Below are 21,119 nucleotides of genomic sequence, written 5' to 3' on the forward strand. Positions count from 1 at the left end.
TGTCCGCGCCCAGGATTCGAACTAACGAAGCACTGGGCCGCCTGCAGCGGAGCGAGTGAACTTAACCACTCGGCCACGGGGCCAGCCCCACAAGCATCTATTTTTTCAAAATACATTGAGCTCTTGTTAAATGCATGGTACTATAAGGGATATAAAGGATTATAAGACACAGTGCTGTCCTTAAGGGGTCTTGCAATATGGAAAATTATCAAATGTAATAAAAATGAACATCTATGGGGCTGGCCCCATGGCCGAGTGTTTAAGTTTGCATGCTCCTCTTTGGCAGCTCCAGGGTTTCACCAGTTCGGATCCTGGGCATAGACATGGCACCACTCATCAGGCCACATGGAGGCAGCATCCCACATGCCACAACTAGAAGGACTCACAACTAAAATATACAACTATGTACTGGGGGGCTTTGGGGAGAAGAATAAAAAGAAGAAGAAGAAGAAGAAGAAGAAGAAGAAGATTGGTAACAGTTGTTAGCTCAGGAGCCAATCTTTAAAAAAAAAAAAAAATGAACATCTAGTAGCTACATGCAAAAAAAGGAAATTGGACCTTTCCCTAACACTGTATACAAAATTTACCCAAAATGGATCAAAGACCTAAACATGAGATACAAAACTATTAGAGAAAATCATAGCTTCATGACATTGGATTTGACAATAATTTCTTGGATATGACACCAAAAGCACAAACTACAAAAGAAAAAGTAGATAAATTGGACTTCATGAAAATTAAAGAATTTTTGTGCACTAAAGGACACTGCTGTGGTCTGAATGTTTGTCTCCTCAAAATCCATATGTTGAAATCCTAACCCCCAAGGTGACGGTATTAGGGATCAGTACCCTTATAAAAAGAACTCCAGAGAAATCCCTCATCCCTTCTGCCATGTGTGGACACAGGGAGAAGACTGCCATTTTGAACCAGGAAGTGGGCCTTCACCAGACACTGAATCTGCTGGTGCCTTGATCTTGGACTTCCAGACTCCAGAACTGTGAGAAGTAAACTTCTGCTGTATACAGACTATCCAATTTATGGTATTTTGTTATAGTAGCCCAAGTGGACTAAGACAGACCATTAATACAATAAACAGGCAACTCACAGAATAGGAGAAAATATTTGAAGATCACATATCTGATATGGGATTAACATTCAGAATTTAAAAAGAACTCCTAGAACTCAAAAACCATAACCACAACAATACAACCCAATTCAAAAATGAGCACAGGACTTGAATAGACACTTCTCCAAAGAAGATACACAAATGGTCAAAAAGCACATGAAAAGATACTCAGCATCACTAATCATTAAGGAAGTGTAAATCAAAACCACAATGTGATACCACTTCATACCCATTAGGATGACTATTACCAAAAGAAAACAACAACAGAAAGAAACCAGTGTCAGTGAGGATGTGGTGAAATTGCAACCTTTGTGCATTACTGGTAGGAATTACTGGTAGGTAAAATAGGCACTATGGAAAACAGTATGGCAGTTCTTCAAAAAATTAAACATGAAATTGCCATTTGATCCAGCAATTCCACTTCTGGTTATATACCCAAAACTATTCAAAGCAGAAATCTGAACAGATGCATCCATGGTCACAGCAGCATTATTCAAAATAGCCAAAAGGTGGAAACTGCCCAAATGTCCATTGGCAGATGAATGGATAAACAAAATATGGTATATACATATAATGGAATATTGCTCAACCTTAAAAAGGCAGGAAATTCTGATATGTGCTACAACACGGATGAATCTTGAAGAAACTATGCTAAGTGAAATAAACCAGACACAAAAGGACAAATATTGTATGATTCCGTTTATATGAGGTACCTAGAGTAGTTAAATTCAGAGACAGTGGGGCTGGCCTGGTGACGCAGCGGTTAGGTTCACAAGTTCTGTTTCAGCGACCCAGGGTTTGCCGGTTTGGATCCTGGGTGCCGACACGGCACCGCCTAGCTAAGCCATACTGTGATGGGCGTCCCACATATAAGTAGAGGAAGACAGGCACAGATGTTAGCTCAGGGCCAGTCTTCCTCAGCAAAAAGAGGAGGATTGGCAGCAGTTAGCTCAGGGCTAATCTTCCTCAAAAAAAAAAAAAATTCAGAGACAGAAAGTAGAAAGGTGGCTGCCAGTACCTGGGGGGAAGGGAAGGAGTAATTGTTTAATAGGGACAGAGTTTCAGTTTTGGATGATGAAAACATTCTGGTGATGGATAGTTGCACAACAATGTGAATGTGTTACATGTCACTGAACTGTACATCTAAAAATGGTTAAAATGGGGGGCCAGCCCTGTGGCATAGCAGTTAAGTTCAGCATGCTATACTTCCGCAGCCTGGTTTCACATGTTCAGAACCCAGGCGTGGACCTACTTCACTCGTGAGCCATGCTGTGGTGGCAACCCACACACAAAACAGAGGAAGATTCACACAGATGTTAGCTCAGGGCTAATCTTCCTCAAGCCAAAAAAAAAAAAAGGGTGAAAATGGTAAATTTTAGGTTATGTATATTTTACCATAATAAAAAATAAAATAAACACATAGAATAAAGAGTGGTGAATGCTACAAAAAACACACAAATAACCTTTCTCTAGGATTTTCCTCAGATATTGTATCCAAAATTTCAATCCTGTTTCCATCCTGATACTTCTTAACTCCCCAAACTCGCTTCATTTGTTCTTATTGCTATGTAATATTCCATAAATTTAACTTTATTTTTTTATTGTCTGCTTTCTCCCTTAGAATGTAAGCTCCATAAAGGTAGAAATTTTTGCCAAATTTATTCATTGCTTTATCTGCAGGGACTACAACACATAGTAAATGCTCAATAAATATTTGTTGAATGAGTAGAAAAATGTTGAAGGAATTGAGAGGAAGGAAAAATGATTCACTGAGCAGTTGAAGGAAATCTTCAAAGAGAACGTGGAAATTGGGGCCCCCGATTGGGTTAACCCCGGAAATTGGGTTAAGTTCTTGCACTCTGCTTCGGCAGCCCAGGGTTTCGCTGGTTTGAATCCTGGGCGTGGACATGGCACTGCTCATCAAGTCAGGCTGAGGCGACATCCCACATGCCACAACTGGCAGGGCCCACAACTGAAAAAATATATATACAACTATGTACCGGGGGGTTTTGCGGAGAAAAAGGAAAAAAAAAATTCTAAGAAAAAAAAAAGAGAGAACATGGAAATTAAATGTACTCTTAAGGATGAATAGGATTTGAACTCTTGAGAGGCAAGAGTGATTTGCCCATCAGATTAGCAAAAAGGAAAATTACACAACACATTAAGTGTTGGGCGGGGGTCAGGGGAAACTGGTACTCTCAAACAGCGTTGATAGGAACGTACATTGATGCAGCAATTTGGATAGCATTTTGGTAGGACCTATTAAATTTAAAATACACATTCTCTATGACCCAGCAGTCTCACTTCTTTGCATCTTTCATGGAGAAATCCTCAGACACGTGCACAGTGGAGGAAAACTGAGGCACAGAAAGAGTAAGTACCTTGACCAGAGTCATCTCATAATTCATGTGAGTGTTAAAAGTTAATGCATTAGGCATTTAGAAAAGGACCTGGGCACATAATAAGCACTATATAAACACTGGCTCACATTATTATTTATTGGCTAATTGTACCTTTTCCATGAATTTTCTGTATAAAACTTTTGTGCTTTTGCCTAATTGGATCGTAATGCTTTCCTTTTCAACTTGCATGAGTAATTTATATATTAAGGATACTAAATTTGTCACATGTTGAAAATATTTTCCATTTTGTTGCATGCTTCTTATTCTGTTTACATTGTTATTACATGATGAGATAATGAAATCTGTATGTAGTCAACTCCATTATAAGTTAAGCTTGGATATTTCCTGCCAACCAGAAATTTGACAAATATTTGTTTCTTATTTCTTCTGTTTCTGTAGCCTGACTTTTTATACTTACGAATCAACCCATCTGGAATGTACATTGGTGTACATAGAAGTTTTTGTATTAATTTCCTGGGGCTGCTGTAACAAATTACCACAAACTGGGTGGCCTCAAACAACAGAAATTTATTGTCTCACAATTCCAGAGGCTAAAAATCTGAAATTAAGGTATTGGCAGGGCTATGTTCTCTCAGAAGCTTCTAGGGGAGGACCCTTCCTTGTCTCTTCCTATCTTCCGGTGGTTGCTAACAATTCTTGGTGTACCTTGGGTTGTGGCAGCATTCCTCCAATCTCTGATCCATCGTCACATGGCATTCTTCCCTGTGCCTGGGTCTGTGTCCAAATTTCCCAGTCACTGGATGCGGGTCCACTCTAATCCAGTGTGACCTCATCTTAACTTGATTCTATGTACCAAGACTATATTCCAATAAGGTCACATTCACAGATACCGGGGTTTAGGATTTAAACATATCTTTTGCAGGACACAATTCAACCCACAACTAAACAGCTAGCCAATTATTTCACCACTAACACTTTTCTCTATTAAAGATTATTAAATAATGTTTTTTTGTGCCATCAAATCCTAAATTAAATGGATATACACTACAGTCTCTTACAGACTGTCATTTTTCACTCTATTCTATCTATCCTTATACCAACACAAGAGGCAATATCCTTTTAAGTGGCGTATAACCATTTTTCACAACTACATTTGGTCCTGGAGACTTACAGTGGTTCGATTTACGATTTTTCAACTCTATGATGGTGGGAAAGGGATACACATTCAGTAGAAACCATACTTTGAACTTTGAATTTTCATGTTTTCCTGGGCTAGATATGCAGTACGACCCTCTCTCGTGATGCTGGGCAGCGGCCATGAGCCCAGCACCCAGACAGCCACACGAGCACGAGGGTAAACAACCAATACACTTACAACCATTCTCTGCGCATCCAACCATTCTGGTTTTCACTCAGTACAGTATTCCATAAGTTACATGAGATGTTAATCACTTTATTATCAAGTGGGCTTTGTGTTAGATGACTTTGCCCAACAGTAGGCTGTCAGTGCCCTGAGCACGTTTACGGTAGGCACGGCTAAGCTATGATGTTTGGTAGGTTAGGTGTATTAAACGCATTTTTGACTTATGTTTTCAACCTGTGATGGGTTTACCAGGATGTAACCCCATCATAAGTCCAGGAAGATCTGTAGTTGAATATAATGACTTTTTTAAATGTCACATAATACAATACAACCATATCATTTCCCTGAGCAGCAGGGTCTTCTTCATTCCTAACTTTCTCAGAGCCACTGGTTTTGTCACGAAAGCTAAGAAGTACAGTTTTTGCTATGTTTAGGAGCACGCCCCACTCTAGCCCTGTTGTGTTTTTTGGTTTTATTTTATTTCAACTAAACTACAATGTGAGCTACATCTACTTTATAACAATTGGGAACTGGCAGTGAGGAAACCCAAGAAGGAATGAGACAGACTGGGAATACCAATGGGAGCTAGAAACTACAAAACCAATTTCACTCAACAATGAATATGCAAGAAAAGATGGATCAGTGAGCCAACTGCTATCTAAACTTCAAACACTTTGGGTCCTGGGGCTCTCCTTAACTTATACTATTACAGCTCTGCAAAACACAAGCATGCTTGTACTGTAAAACCACAAATCATAAACACGAGTCTGTGAAAAAGAAACCCATGCTTGCCATTTAAAGTTAAAAAAGAATTCTTCTTAATTCTCTAAATATAGTCATGCACCACATAACAATGTTTTGGTCAGCAACAGACCGCATATATGATGGCAGTCCCATAAGATTAGTACCATATAGCCTAGGTGTATAGTAGGCAATGCCGTCTAGGTTTGTATAAGTACTGTAGGGAAAAAGAACTTCTCCTCTACCCTTCTAAGTTCTTCTGGCTGGTCTAACAATCAAATTGACATGAGACAGACTAACAGGAGAAAAACAAACAAAAGTTTAATAACATGTACACATGGAAGAAACCCAGGAAAACCTAGTAATTTGCCAAAATGGCCAAATCCCTCCCCTTAAATACCACCCTCAGCTAAAGACGAAAGAAAATGTTGGGGGTGGGGAGAGTCAGGGACTCCAACGGGAACGAAGGCAACTCACAGGTAGTGAAGAGGAGCAAACGTTTGGCCACACAGAAAGAGAAGAACACAGAGGGGAGCCCAACAAACAGGCTTTTCTAGGTTCCTCGCTGTCTATCACCCAGTTCATGTGATGCCAAGGTGATAGCTCGCTTCCTGAGACAGGTTTTTTATCTGAATTCTTTTAGGGAGTCAAGGGGGAGGTAACAAGAAAAACTTTCTGACTCTGATTCTTAAAAATAATCAACCTGAGGCCGCCCGGTGGCGCAGAGGTTAAGTTCGCACGTTCCGCTTCGGTGGTCCAGGGTTCACCGGTTCAGATCCCAGGTGCGGACATGGCACCACCTGGCAAGCCATGCTGTGGCAGGCGTCCCACGTATAAAGAGCAGGAAGATGGGCACGGATGTTAGCTCAGGGCCAGTCTTCCTTAGCAAAAAAGAGGAAGATTGGCGGCAGATGTTAGCTCAGGGTTAATCTTCCTCAAAAAAAATAATAAAATAAGATAATCAACCTAAAATAATTCTCATGTTAAAGAGGCACATTCTGAGGTGGCAAATTTTGTTGCCCTTCAGTACACTCTACGATGTTTGCACAACAGTGAAATTGCTTAATGATGCATTTCTCAGAATGTATCCCCATCATTAAAGTTTCTTCAGAGAAGCCCACAGAATTGCATTAATTTATTCATAATTTCCTTTAGGACAAGATAATATTTTAATTTGAATACAATTTTCAGAACATTGGCCAATACAAAGATTAGATAACCAGCTGTGAAAGAGAGAGAGAGAGAGAGCTGAAAGATGCTGAGTCCCCGGGTCCATCTCCCACCCCACCCAGGGCCAATCAAGCCCACTGCCTTCCTGGAACCTGCCTCCACCCCAGCACCAAACACAGATTTTGTACTTGTTTATTCCTCCTAGCAACCTCCTGAGGGCAGAGAGTCAGACTTATCCGACACAGGTAGGGCGTGTGGGCATATAATCAATTCCCAATAAACATGGGAGAATAAACAATAATAAATTAATTAACGAATAAACATGATTTCAACAAAAATCCAGCTATGATTTTTAACTCTAAAGACAAGGCAGGTAGACTTCAAACAAATCATGTATTAAAATCAGCTTTAGCTGAGAACGAAAAGATCTGTTGAATGAGAAAAAGAACATTGAGCTGGGAAAAAAGAAAAAACAAGAACTGTTTAAACATATTGAACTTTAGCAAAAGATCTATTTCACAATTTATTGCTAACAATCTTTCTACTCTCTCTTGCAAAACTAATGAGAAAAATCAATTCAAATGAGAAAAAGAAATGTTGGGTTGCGTAAATGATACTGTTTAAACATAAGACATGTGAATGCCAGGCCTTTGCCCCAGTGGCTGGCTGACTGCACCATAAAATCAGCTTTTCAAATCATAGAGAGCTGAGCCAAGAAAAGTAGTTTTAGGGGTATTCATGTAGTGTGTATAAGAGTTGAAATTCTGGAAGTTAAGAACCACCTATATGGCTAAACGGCTTTCCAAAAGGTTGTAACCAATTGTAAGCTCAACAGCAAACTATAAAAACACCATTCCCATGCACTTTGGATGTTATTGGAGGTTAAGTCTTAACTGTTAATGTTAACACATAATATAGCCTTGTTTTAATTTGCTTTTTTTGATGGGTGGCTCAGTTTTCCTTTCATTATTAAATGAGTTCTTTTCTCTGTTCCAGGCACTCTTCCTGGTGCTTAAAGAATGTGAAGGAGCAAAACAGATAAAGATCCCTGTCTTCCAGCAGGAGAGACAGACACTCAACAAGAAGACATAATAAATAAATAAATCATGTAGTGTCGCAGAAGATAGTAAGTTCAATGAGGGGGGAAAAAGGAAAGCAGGGTAAGGGGAATCGGCAATGTTGGACTGGGAAGTGTAGGGCATTGTGTCATACTGATAGGGTGATCAAGGGGTCAGGGTAGGTTTCATTGAGAAGGTGAGATTTGAGCAAACGTTGGAGGAGGTGAAGGAGAGGTCAGCTATCTACAGAAGAGTGTTGCAGGGAGAGAGAACAAATGACGGAGGTGGGAGCGGACCTGGCCAGTTCAAGGGACAGCAAGCAGGCCAGTGTGGCTGGAGCAGAGTGAACTTGGGAAATGTGTAGCTGATGAGGAGGAGAAAGGGGGGAGGTATTGTAAAGACTTGGGAGTTTACTGATTGAAGTGGGGAGCCATTACAGGGTTTCAGCATGAGTGAACTGATCTGATTTATGTTTTAAAGGGATCTGACTATTGTCCTTCAGAATAGGCAAGAGTAGAAACATGATGGGCACGTGAATAGAGTGACCATGTGGCAGAGATGGAGACTATGCATAGTCTCTTGGCATGAACTCTCAGTTAGACTGATGTAGCTACGATCACCTCTGAACATCCAACCTGCCAGAGAGACCACTACTGAATTTCCAATATGGTACCGTTCTTCGAGGGATCAACTGACCGCCTGGTGGCAAGTTGACTGCATTGGGCCCTTTGCATGCTGGAAGATCATGCACTTTGTTCTCGCAAGAATAGACACTTATTCTGGGCACAGGTTTATATTTCCAGCCAGTAGAGCTTCAGCCTGACCCACTATACAAGAGTTTACAGGATGCCTGATCCATAGTCACAGAATCCCACCCATCATAGCATCTAACCAGGGGACCCACTTCACAGTGATGGAGGTTTGGGAGTGATCCCGTGATCATGAGATCCATTTGTCTTATCATATACCACCCTCTCCAGAAAAGGCTGGCTGAGAGAGCAATGGAATGACCTGCTGATAGTGCAGTTGAAGCTGTATCTCAGAGGCAATATTGTGCAAGAACAGGGTCTCATTCTCCAGGATGCAATCTACGCACTGAATCCGAGAACCCTATAGGCACTGAGTCCCCAGCAGGAAGACTAGTTGAGTCCAGGAATCAGGGCAAGGAAGCAGGAGTGATCCCACTTATCATTCCCAGTGACCCACTGGGGACTTTTCTGTCCCCATAACTCTGGGCTGTGTGGGGTTAGAAGTCCTGGTCCTCAAAGGGTAAGCACTTTGTAAGGGGACAGAGCAATGGTCCCATTGAACTACAAGCTATAGCTGCCATTGTTTATATCAAGAGACCAATAAGCAAGAAGAGTCATCAACTTGGTAGGGGCAATTGATCCTTACTAGCAAAAGGAAGCAGGGCCACTGTTACACATCAGGGACAAGAAGGAATATATGTGGGATTGACTTGGGTGCTTCTTGCAACTCCCTTGCCCAGCTGTGACTATGAATGGACAAGTGCAGCCATCCAGGTCTGAGAAGAGTGTCAACATCAAAGGCTTACTCCCCTCAGGAAGAAAAGTTTGGGTCACACCAGTAGCTAATGCATCTAGACCAGCAGAGGTGATGGATGAGAACAAAGGGAGTTTAGTAAGGATGGTGGAGGAGGGAAATAATGAGTACCAGCAGTGGCCCCAAGCCCAAATCCTGGTGTGAACGGTGTGGTCTGTCCCACTATCTTACCTCTTCCAGGCTTCCCTCCAATAAGAGAGGCTCAATGGGCCCCTGGAGCAGCCGTGTCCTGAGTGTGTATGGATGAGTGGGTCGACACGGTGCAAGCAGAGGCCTGTGGCACTCAAGCAAGCACACTGCTCAGATTGCCTGTCGAGAAAAAACTTACCTGTGAGAACTCAGCTGTGAGAAGTACAGTTAGCTGATAGCTTTTCCTGGGCAGTCCCTGAACATGGCGGGGATACCAAGGTCTGGCAATTTTGTCCAAAAGCTGACTGCTCTAATGGGTAATCTTTGCTCCATTTACTTTCAAGGGTTGGCTAAGGCTTGTCAGATCCGCATCACAGTCTGAATCTTTCTCTACCCAATCTGTTTCCTTCTCTTTCCTTTCACAGGAGACATCAGCACTGTGGTCTAAAGCCTTTCTCTGCCAAATCCTGCTTCCTCCCCTTTATTTTTCACAGTTGATACCCACCACAAAACCTCCTGTATTCCTAATTCCATTTCAGTGTCTGCTTCTTCCCACAAACCTGAATTGGCAGAGTGACTGAACAATAAACGAGATTCACACGGCTGAGAAACCCAGGGGGGCAGGGAGGAGGGAGCTGGGCAGAGGTTAAGGAAGCCAGGAGTCTAAGCTAGAAGACATCAGATATTTTTAAAGGTCAATTGTTATGGGCTGAAATCGTTTTAAAAAGTATATTTAATTCTGGTATGCAGAAATACTTTCAATAGAGTTGCAAGCTTTGATTACAACAAGGAAATACTTGCACCACTCTACAAACATCTAGAACTTGCAAAGAGGTTCTATTAACATAAAATTTGTCATAAATCACCCATAGATTTTACAGTATAATACAGCCTCTTTCTCTCACACTCCACGTTGACGCCATCAGCAAAGCCTGTGAGCTCTTACAATAAATCCAGAATCCAACCACTTCTTACCACTTGTATGGCTTCCACCTTGATATAAGTCACTACTCTCGTCTGGATTATTGCAGTAACCTCTAACTGATCTCTTTGCATCCATCCTCCTCGAGCTCCCCCAGGAAGTTCTCCACATAGTGATCAGAGTAATCCTTTCAAAACATAAGTCAGATCCTGTCACTCCTCTGCCTTAAACCCTCCAAGGAGGTTCCATGTTACTCTGAATAAAAGCCAAAGTACGCGATGGCTTTCCGCCCATTGCCCCACTTCCTTTACATCTTGAACGTCACTGGCTACTCTCTCTCCATGGCTCCCTCAGCTCCTTCATCTGACCTCCTGGGGATTCTTCCAATATGCCAACGATGCTTCTACCTCATGGCTAAATGTGCTATGTGAGTATGAACATTTGTGGCTAATACTGTTGCTCCTCTATTTGGTTTCCTCTAAATCTCCCTGGAACCTGCGTGGCTGGCTTCCTCACTTCTCTCTACTCTAATATCACCTTATCACACAGACTTTCCCTGATTAACCGGTCCATCAGTCAGGGCCTCAGCAGAAAAACATGCCACATTCAAATTAGGTATTGATATGGGTTGAATTCTGTCCCCCCAAAGATATGCTGACAACCTAACCCCCAGTACCTCAGAATGTGACATTATTTAGAAGTGGGGTCATTGCAGATGTAATTAGTTAGATTAAGTCATACTGGTGTGGGTGGGCCCTTAATCCAATGACTGGTGTGAAATACTAAGAAGTACCTATATTGGTTTCTGCCCCTGCTTCCTGCTAATATTTAGTCTTTGACCCTGGTTCCTGACACCGGATTCCTAAATCCCTTGGAATCTCCTGGGTGATAGCAGTGTCTTTTGTTCTAATGAGGCGACTCGTGGTGGGCTCCTTGATGGGTGCGGGGCACCAGAAAGACTAAGCCTGGATTAGAAGCTTGGAACTCTCAGCCCACTCCCCATTCTCCAGGGAGGAAAGAGGGGCTGGAAATTGAGTTAAGAATCAATCACGCCTAGGTGAGGAAGCCTCCATAAAAATCCCAAAAGTACAGGGTTTGGAAACCTTCTGGGTTAGTGCACACATCCACATGCCAGGAGGGTGACGCACCCCAACACCACGGGGACAGAAGCTCCTGCACTCAAGACCCTCCCACACCTGGCCCTATGTATCTCTTCATCTGGCTGTTCATCTGTATCCTTTATTATATAAGAAGCTGGTGAACGTAAGTGTTCTCTCAGTTCTGTGAACTCTTCTAGCAAATTATCAAACAGAAGCAGGGGTCGTGGGAACCTGTTTATAGCTGGTCGGTCTGAAATACAGGTGACAAGCTGGGACTTGGAATTGGCATCTGAAGTGGGGGCAGTCTTGTGCAACCGAGCCCTTAACTTATGGGATCTGATGTTAACTCCAGGTAGTATCAAAACTGAATTGAATGGTAGGACCCCCAGGTGGTGTCTGCAGAGAACTGGAGAACTGCTTGGGGTGGGAAAAACCTACACATTTGGTGACCAGAAGTAAAGTAATGAAAGTAGTGATACAGTGGGGAGTAGAGGAGAAACAATAAGAGTTTTTCCTCATCTACTGACGTCCTTATAAGAAAAGACAGAGACACAGACATACAAGGGGAGAACAGCATGTGATGATGGAAGCAGAGATTGAGGTGTTGCAGCCGTAAGCCAAGGAATGCCAATGATTGCCAGCAAACCACCAGAAGCCAGGAAGAGGCAAGGAAGGGTTCTCTCTGACAGGTTTCAGTGGGAGTACGACCTTGCCAACACCTTAATTTTGGATTTCAACCCTCCAGAACTGTGAGACAATAAACTTCAATTGTTTCAAGCCACCCAGTTTGTGATATTCTGTTACGGGGGCCCTAGGAAACTAATACAGGTGTATTCCAGGAAGATCCATGAAAGGGACTCTACAGTGATGGAGGGGAGAATACAGGGAAACTACAGGGAGAGCGCAGTACCCCGGAGTGAGAAATAAGGACCCTGTAGGCCTGAAGGGGCAAGGTGGGGAGCAGTGACCAAAACCTGGAAGAACAGGGTCACCTGGAGAGGGGCCATCCTACAGAAGCAATGACCTTGTGTCAGGGGCACCACCAAGCATAAAGAGGAATAAATTCCCTAACTTCACTCTCCTCCCTCACTCTCATCTCCCACTGGGACTCCCCAGGACGCCAACTGAGGGAGTCCATATAGGTTGGCCTTCCTGGGGCCAAGTGCTGGATGAAGAAGGGAGAAGAAAGAATCATGGGGGAGGGGAAGGAAAGATCTGGCACATTCTCTGTAGCAGCTCTATCTTTTCTGAGCACTAGCGATTCTCTTCATGTGTTTTTTTTTTTTTATTAAATGCCTTTTTTTTTTAAAGATTGGCACCTGAGCTAACAAATGTTGCCAATCTTCCTTTTTTTTTTTTCTGCTTTATCTCCCCAAACAGCCCCTCCGCCCCCCGTACACAGTTGTATATCTTAGTTGCAGGTCCTTCTAGTTCTGGGATGTGGGACGCTGCCTCAACGTGGCCTGACGAGCGGTGCCATGTCTGCACCCAGGATCCGAACCCTGGGCCGCCGCAGCGGAGCGCGCGAACTTAACCACTCGGCCACAGAGCCAGCCCCTCTTCATGTGTTTTTCGCTTATCGTCAGCTGATATATTTTTTTATTTTTAGCTTATCATCTGTTCATCTATCATCCCACTTGAATAGACACCTCTTGAGGGCAGTTGTGTTCCCTACTGTATCCCCAGCATGCAGAATAGTCCCTGGCAGGGAGAGAGTCTCAATAACTATTTGCTGAATCAATGAATGGTTTGAACCTGGGCATTTTTTACCCTGGTATTTTCGAAATCAGTAGCTGCCGCATCTCTGCTTGCTCATCCTCTTCCCTGTAATCATTTGACTGATTTCCAAAGATGCGAGCAAAATTCCTGGGCTTGTTACCAAAAATTTGGAATCAAGGACTCCCTCCATCTTTTTGTCTGGGCCCAAGAGCTCTGCAGGAAGCCTAGCCTACAGGGCCTTGCTCACAAGCACCCTCACCTCGGTGGCCTCTGCATTTTGGGGGTGGCGGTGGGGTTTCCCATCATGTGTCATGTGAACAGTGGGACTGTGGGCTCAGGCAACTACATCTTACAAGGAGGTATATAGTCTGTCCAGCCTGTGCTATTGGGCCAAGAGTGGGTATGTCTGGCATACAGTTTCTCCAGAAATTAAAAGAAAACAAAAACAACTTTTTATTTTAACACTGTACTTTAGAGAATGTTACTGGGTGAATCTTTCAATTAATTGACACTGACATTTCAAATCTACTATTGTCACAACTATTTGGGGGAATATGTTCTTGCATATATCTAGAAACTTTTTTGGGGGGAGGGTGAGGAAGATTGGCCCTGATCTAACATCTGTTACCAATCTTCCTCTTTTTGGTTGAGGAAGATTGTCACTGAGCTAACATCTGTGCCAATCTTCTATTTTGTATGTGGGATGCTGTCACAGCATGGCTTGATGAGCAGTGTGTAGGTCCACGCCCAGGATCTGAACCCGTGAACCCTCGGTCAGCAAAGCAGAGTGTGTGAACTCAACCACTATGCCACTAGGCTGGCCCCTAGAAATTTTTAAGACACTCAAAACAATGGTTATTTCTAGGAATGGGGAATGGAATTTTATTTTCAATCAATCCCTTTCTACAGTTTTGTGGGGTTTTTGCCATGAGAAAAAGATTATTTATTTAAAGACACACACTAATATATAGAGAGGCATCTCTGACCTCTCCTTTTCTGCAGATAATAGTAGTTGAAGCAGGAAAGGTTTTAATACCTCTGTACAGCATCTTCTGGTTTCTAAAATAGTTCCACATGCTTTTTTACAACTGTTATCAATTATAACTAAAGTGACTTTACCATTTTTTCAAGCAACATAGATCAAGCATCCATATTGTGCTAGACTCTGAAGATACCATGATGAACAAGACTGACACAACACCTCGCCTCCTGGGGCTTACAGCTGAGTTGGGAGTCAGTCAACACACGCTCTTGAGCTCCTACTTGTTCCAGGCACCATTCTAGGTGGTGGGGAAAGAGCCGTGAAAAAGACAGTGAGTTCCTCTCCCCAGAAAGCAGAAATGGGAAGTGGGTAGTAATGTGAGATAGACAATAAACAAGTTAAAAAATAGTAATTTCAGGTAGATCCATGAAAAAATTTAAACCAGGGTAATGCACTGATCTGATGGAGTTTTGTGGGACTTAAATGAGACTATCTAAGTAAAGTGCCTAGAATAGTGTCTTGTCTAGAGTAAAGGGTTAATACATGTTTATTAAGTGTTATCAAAGCTGTTGGAGAAGTCCTCTTAAGGAAGTAAAATATGACTTGGAACCTGAACGATGAAAAGGAGGTAGCCATGCAAAGATCTGGGGGGACAGAGTTTCAGGATGAAGTCACCTCAACTGCAAAGGCCCGGAGGCTAGAACCAGCTTAGCCCGTCTAATGGGTGAAAGAAAGGTGGTGCAGAGGGATGAGAGTGACTGAGAGGGAGAGAGAGGAAAGAGATGAGGCCAGAGAATGTGGCAGGAGTCAGATCACATGAGCTCTGCAAGGCCAGGTGAAGAGCTTGGATTCCATTCGAAAGTGTAATTAAGTGTTAAGAATAGATGTGATGGGCTGGCCCAGCAGCGCAGTGGTTAAGTTCACACGTTCCGATTCAGCAGCCCGGGGGTCACCAGTTCGGATCCTGGGTATGGACCTACGCACCACTTGTCAAGCCATGCTGTGGCAGGCGTCCCACATATAAAGTAGAGGAAGATGGGCACAGATGTTAGCTCAGGGCCAGTCCTCCTCAGCAGAAAGTGGAGGATTGGCAGCAGATTTTAGCTTAGGCCTAATCTTCCTAAAAAAAAAACCCCAAAAAACAATAGATGTGACCCGATTTGATTTATGGTTAAAAAAGACCATGCTGACTGCTGGGGAGGCTGTTGAGGGAAAAGAGTGCAAATGGAGAGACCAGCTGGGAGGCAGGTGAAGGATAATGATGAATTAGCCTGGAGTTGTAGAAGTAGAAATGGTGAGAGATGGCTGAATTTGGGATATATTTGGGAGAATAAAGTTGATAGGAGTTGCTAATGGACTAGATGTGGTAGTTGTCAGGGAGGAAGGGAGGAGAGAGATTTATCAGGGACGATGACTAAATTTTTGGTCTGAGCGCCTGGATGGATGGTGGTGCAATGAACTAAGATGGGGGGAAACTGGGAGAGAAGCAGGTTTCAGTGGGAAGGGAGGTCCAGAGGGAGATCAATGGTTCTGTTTGGCCATGTTAAGTTTCAGAGGCTTGTTATATTTCAAGTGAAGATATCCCATAGGCAAGTGGCTAACTGTCTATGGTTAAGGGGAGACATCCAGGCTGGAGGTATTTCAAAACAAGGGACAAGATGAGATCACATGGTGACTAACAGCAGATATACAGGAAGACAGAGGGCAGAGGGTTAGATACTGAATTACCATACAGGGAGATACCTGCTGTGGAAGAGGAAATACCAGGTTAGTGGAAAGGGAGGTTGGTCAGGGAAAGTTCCATGGAAGAATTATATCTCAGCTCCTAGAATCCATGGAAAACCAAGCAGTGACATTGTATCAGTAAGGACACTGGCCCAGAGAGGTACTTTGTCATTGGTCACACAGCTAGTGGTCTCACTAACTTTCCTTTATATTTGAACCACTTTAAGTCAAATGTGCCACAGCGTATCCTACGAAGAGACACAACAGCCGGGCACCTAGGCGCACAGGCTCTGGACTCATTCTGCTAAGGTTCAAATTCTGGATCTGCCACTTACTAGGTGGGTGACTCCAGGCACATTACTCAACATTTTGTCTACTTTATTTTTCTTATCCGTAAACGGGCATACTACAAAGAGTTAACTACTTACGGACTGCTTACTATGTTCTTTGTACTAAGATTTTACATATATTATTCATCAGAGGGCCCTTATTCCCATCTGACTGATGAGGAACTGGAAGCATATTCACCCATTCCACAAATATTTATTCTGTGCCTGCTATGTGCCACACACGTTTCTTCGTGCTGGGGGAACATAGGTTAACACAATAAAATTCTTGTCTTTGTGCAGCTTCAGTCTGGGGAGAAAGATGATAAATTATATAATAAATATGTACATTCTATGGTAATTAAAGCATGATAAATACTATTTTAAAAAAAACAGGGCAGGATAATGGAGCTAGAGAAGTTGCGGTTTTAAGATGGGTATCCAGGGTAGACCTCATTGAGAAGGTGACATTTGAGTAAAGATTTGAAGGAAGTGAGACAGCGAGGCACCCAGGTATTTGGGGAAAGAGGACTCGGAGCGAGGACAGCAAGTGCAGAGGGAGGCCCTCAGGCGGGAGGGTATGCCTGGTACCCATCAACGCCAAGGGCACGCCGGGAGATTCCTGAGATGTGCCGAGAGGCAGGGGCTATGTGGCCAGTTCTAATAACTTTGAGTTTTACACTGGGTGAGATAAGGAAGCATTGGACAGTTCTGCCCAGAGGAGTGATATAACTTGACCTCCCACATGGTGCTTCTATTTAGGTCCAAGGTCCATCCACGCAGTCGGACGCTGGAGTCTGTGCTCTCAGGACTAAAGAATCAGTCGCGACCCCAAAGACTCAGCCACACAGCAAGCGCCCCGTAAGCGCCAGCCCATCTCAGTGGTTTCCACGATCCTTTCGCTGAAACCCCGCCCCGACCTACCGCCCTCTAGCTCCCCAGCTCCAGGGCTGGGCATCCACTCAGTCCGGTCTCCACGTAGAGCTTCCCCGGCTACGGATTGCGCAACTCCGGCAGCGGGGCGGAGTCCGGACGTGGGCGGAGCGGCTGCGCGCGGGAGAACGCCCCGGCTCTCAGACGCGACTAGGAAGCCCTGCGAGCCCCCGGAACGCCCACTGACTGCGCCTGCGCACGCCGGAGCCAGGCCGCGGACATTCCAGAGCCGCAACCCGCCCCGCCCCAATTCCGGGGCGGAGTTCTCGGCCGCGCCTGCGCACAGCCTCGCCGCACCCTACGCCTGCGCACTTCGCCAGCCCGGCACCATCCTCGGGTTCTTCGGGTGGGGGAGGGGGCGCGTCTCGGCGAGTCACGATGATGGCGGCCACCAGCCTGTGGTGAGCTAGCGGATTCTCTGCTGGTCTCGCAGAGCCCCTCGCGCCTCCTGCAGACTCCGGGGCTGTCGCCGGGCACGTGAGGGAGCACGGCGGCCCGAGCTCGCGGGGAAGGCCGCAGTCGCGGAGGCAGCGGCGCGGCCGAGGGCGAGGGCTGGGGGAGAGGCCGCTCCACAGGGCGAATGTGACAAGCCCCCACCCCCCACCGCCTTCCTCCCGAGTGCGCGAGGCGCGCGGGCGACCCCGGGGCCCCGCCAGGCCACAGACCCCGCCCAGCGGCCAGCACCCGGAGCAGGCCCGGCAGCCGAGCTGCGCGGCGGCACCATGCGGGTCACCCTGAAGACCCTCCAGCAGCAGACCTTCAAGATCGACATCGACCCCGAGGAGACGGTGCGAGCGGCGGGGAGCGCGGGCCCGGGCGCGGCGGGGGAGTGCGAGGGGCCCTCCGGGCCTGGGCGCGCGGGGGGCAGCGCGGCTGCGTGCGGAGCCCCGGCCTCGGCTCCGAGCAGGGCCGGCGGCGCGCCGGAGCGGGGAGAACTCCCGGCGCCCCCGCGGGAGGGGCGGCGAGCGCGGGGTTCGGGCCCCGGGTGTTGGATGAGGCCTGCGGGTTCCGGGAGCGGGTAGGGCCCCGGGGCCCGGCCCTTCGGAGTCCGCCGCGGGCTTTGTGGCAGAAGTGAGGGGACGCGGTGGCCGGACGCCGCGGGCCTGGTGGCAGATGGCGTAGAGCACACGTCCGCGGAGCCCGGGAGGCCTCGGCCTGGGAGCTCTCGGTGGTGGGCCGGAGGGGGAGGCGGTTAGGGCTGCCTGGGCGGTGGAGCCGGCTCCCTGGAGTCGGTGCCTAGGTGGGGGAGGGAGAGGTAGGCGTCGCCACTACCCCTGCGTGGACGGGTTAGGCGCTAAGGTCTAGGAGGTGGTAATCGGAGATAATGAGCCTTAAAAAAGTAGGTATCAGGTTCCGTCTGCAGGAGAGAGGTGAGCGGTGAGGAGTGGTGGAATGAATTCTTTGCCCTCTTCTACCCAGAATTGGGAACCCTTTTATGTGTACGTTTCTTGAATTATGGAGCTGCAGTTCTCCCGCCACCCACACCCACACCCTTATGTAGATTGTACTTTGAGACCTCTTTGGTGGTGAAGATTTTTGCATTAGAGCCCTTCCAAGAAAGGCTCAAAGTCAGCTCCAGATTAGCTGGTCCTCTGTGTTAGACGTCTTGGAATTGTAGGAGTTGGAACCCTGCACCCCTACCCCGACATAATAGCGTTTCAGGGGGTATAAAATTACTTTGAATCTCTTCTGCGCTTAAACCCTTGAACACTTCCGAAGTCCACGTGGTAAATTCTCATGCCACCTTCTGTATTTGTGACTGCAGAAAGAACTACTGTGTCGAAATCAGTACAACTTCATGCCAAGAATCTAAAAATGCTTTGGGTATAAATTTACGACTTACGTTCTGAAATTGTGATTTCGTACCCCGTTAAGATTTGTCATAATGCTAAGTTTAAGCCAGCAACTTTCTGCCCATCTCTATTTAAAAAAATAGTTGATTCTATTTTTGGTGGAGATCGGGGGCCTCCTGTTAAAGAGACCTGAGTGCCATTTGTGGCTCTAACTTATTTGATAGGACCTTCGGAAAATTAATCTCTTAGTTGCACCCTTTGCACAATGGGAGTAATAACTGCCTTGCAGAGATGTGAGGATTAAATGGTATTTAATTTGTGGTCAAAAAGTCGTATCTGTTATTAATCAACGGATGCTTTTGAGTGAACATATAGTGGTGTTTTACCTATCTCATATAATCTAAAGTTTTCCACATCTTTAATTATTTAAGAAACATAGTTCCCAACCTTTTTGGACTTGTCCACAAGATAATTTGATTTCAGGATATTAAGTGTATGTGGAAGTATGCTGTGTGGTACATTCTTAAAAGTGCAGGAAGTAACAATTACATAGGAGAAACTTCAGAGTCCTCAGAAGTAATTGACAGCACACTGTGGATTGAAATTACTTACAAAAATCAAACTCTTCTTGAGTATTCCTTTACTGCTTAGTGTGCACTAAGTTGTTAAAGGATTTAAAAGTTAAAATGCAGCTGTTTAATGTTTTCAGACAAAATTTTGCATGAGATATCTATTTGACTTTGGTTCTTCATAGTAAGAAATGTTGGTGCTGCAGGAACTTTATCAGCTTATAATATTCAGAATTAATTCCAGAATTATCGGAATTAATAAACCTAAAGGAATTTTTTTTTTTGGTGAATATCTGTGGATTTATTGAAGTTATGCAGTGACTTCCACAGTGCCACTGAAATATTTATGTTCTACAAGGTTTGTATAGCTTTTTAGGCACTTTGTGCGTACAGTATCGTAGAGCTAACATTGTATTCGTATAGATTCTTAACTCTATTTGCTGCTTTCAAGTTTATTTCCAGGGGAATGTGTTAAGTTATATGAATTATAAATACATTTCTAGAACTGTATTTTCTGAAGCCTCATTGTAACAGAGAGAGGCTTCAGCTTATTGTTGCTGTTTTTATAAAGGTAATTTTTGTTGCCATTTATATAAATATGAAAACTGACATTGTTAACCTGGGGCAAGAAATGAAAACATTTATTTTGTGATATGACTTGTAGGCTTTCGTTTTAATGGCTTTAAATTTCACAGATGTTTCTCAAGCCAGTAGTATTTTAATTTCATTTTATAGTGGTTTTCTAGTTAATATTTATTTTTGATACAGTACTTGAGAGTAGAATTCCAGTAAGAAAAGAAACAATAAAAGTTATATAGTATAGGGAGACTTTTAAGTGTTCTGTTTCTAATTTGTTGTGAAAACTAAATAACCAAATATATTAGAAATACATCTAAAACGAAGGGAAAAAATAGGATTTTAGTGAGGCCTGTAGGAAGATCTACATAAAATTAACAGATTTTGGTGTCTGAGAGCTCGTATTTTGGCTGCTCAAAGGTTTGTCCTTGTTTGATTTTTACCTGGAAGGAACTAAGGAAATTAAGTAATTAGAGGTGGCCCATACAGAAACTCTTGTGAGCTTGAGATGAACAGGAGCAAAAATGAGTGAGAGAGAAGACTGAAAGATAAGAGGAGTCAGGGGAATGATCCATTTGTTGAACGAGTAAATGTTTAGTAAGCTTTGACTGACAGGACCGGAGGAGTTCAGGGACGTGTGGGACATGGTCTGGGTCTTCTGGAAGCCTTATTGACGTAGCTGGAGCTCACTGGCCATAGAGTAGATGTACCGAGTGGAAAAAGCAAGCCGATTTGTTTTTAAAGTGTTTGTATTCCTTTAGTTTTTGAATGTTCAAAGTCCTCCCCACCTTTTTTTTTTAACTAGCAAAACTTTCTTAACACTTACTAGCCATTTTGTACCGTTTATTTGACCATTACCATGCACTGCCTTTAGTGTTAACTGTTGGAAAGTAGTCATTTTATTATTCCAATAGTAATGCATCTCCTCTTCTGTTCAAATTCTAGAGAAACAAAATGAGAT

General features: G+C 44.3%; 1 protein-coding gene across 1 annotated transcript in view; it reads left to right on the top strand.

Moving 5' to 3' along the window:
- The first annotated feature begins 17,128 nt into the window (after positions 1–17,128).
- RAD23B (RAD23 homolog B, nucleotide excision repair protein) overlaps positions 17,129–21,119 on the top strand; it is a 48,665-nt gene continuing 44,674 nt past the window's right edge. The window contains exon 1 of the mRNA XM_023629842.2: positions 17,129–18,008. Within this exon, the coding sequence (XP_023485610.2) occupies positions 17,943–18,008 (66 nt within the window). The 5' untranslated portion in view covers positions 17,129–17,942. The remainder of the gene's footprint in view (positions 18,009–21,119) is intronic.

This window comes from Equus caballus, chromosome 25 (genome assembly GCF_041296265.1).
Source record: "Equus caballus isolate H_3958 breed thoroughbred chromosome 25, TB-T2T, whole genome shotgun sequence".
Taxonomy (NCBI): domain Eukaryota; kingdom Metazoa; phylum Chordata; class Mammalia; order Perissodactyla; family Equidae; genus Equus; species Equus caballus.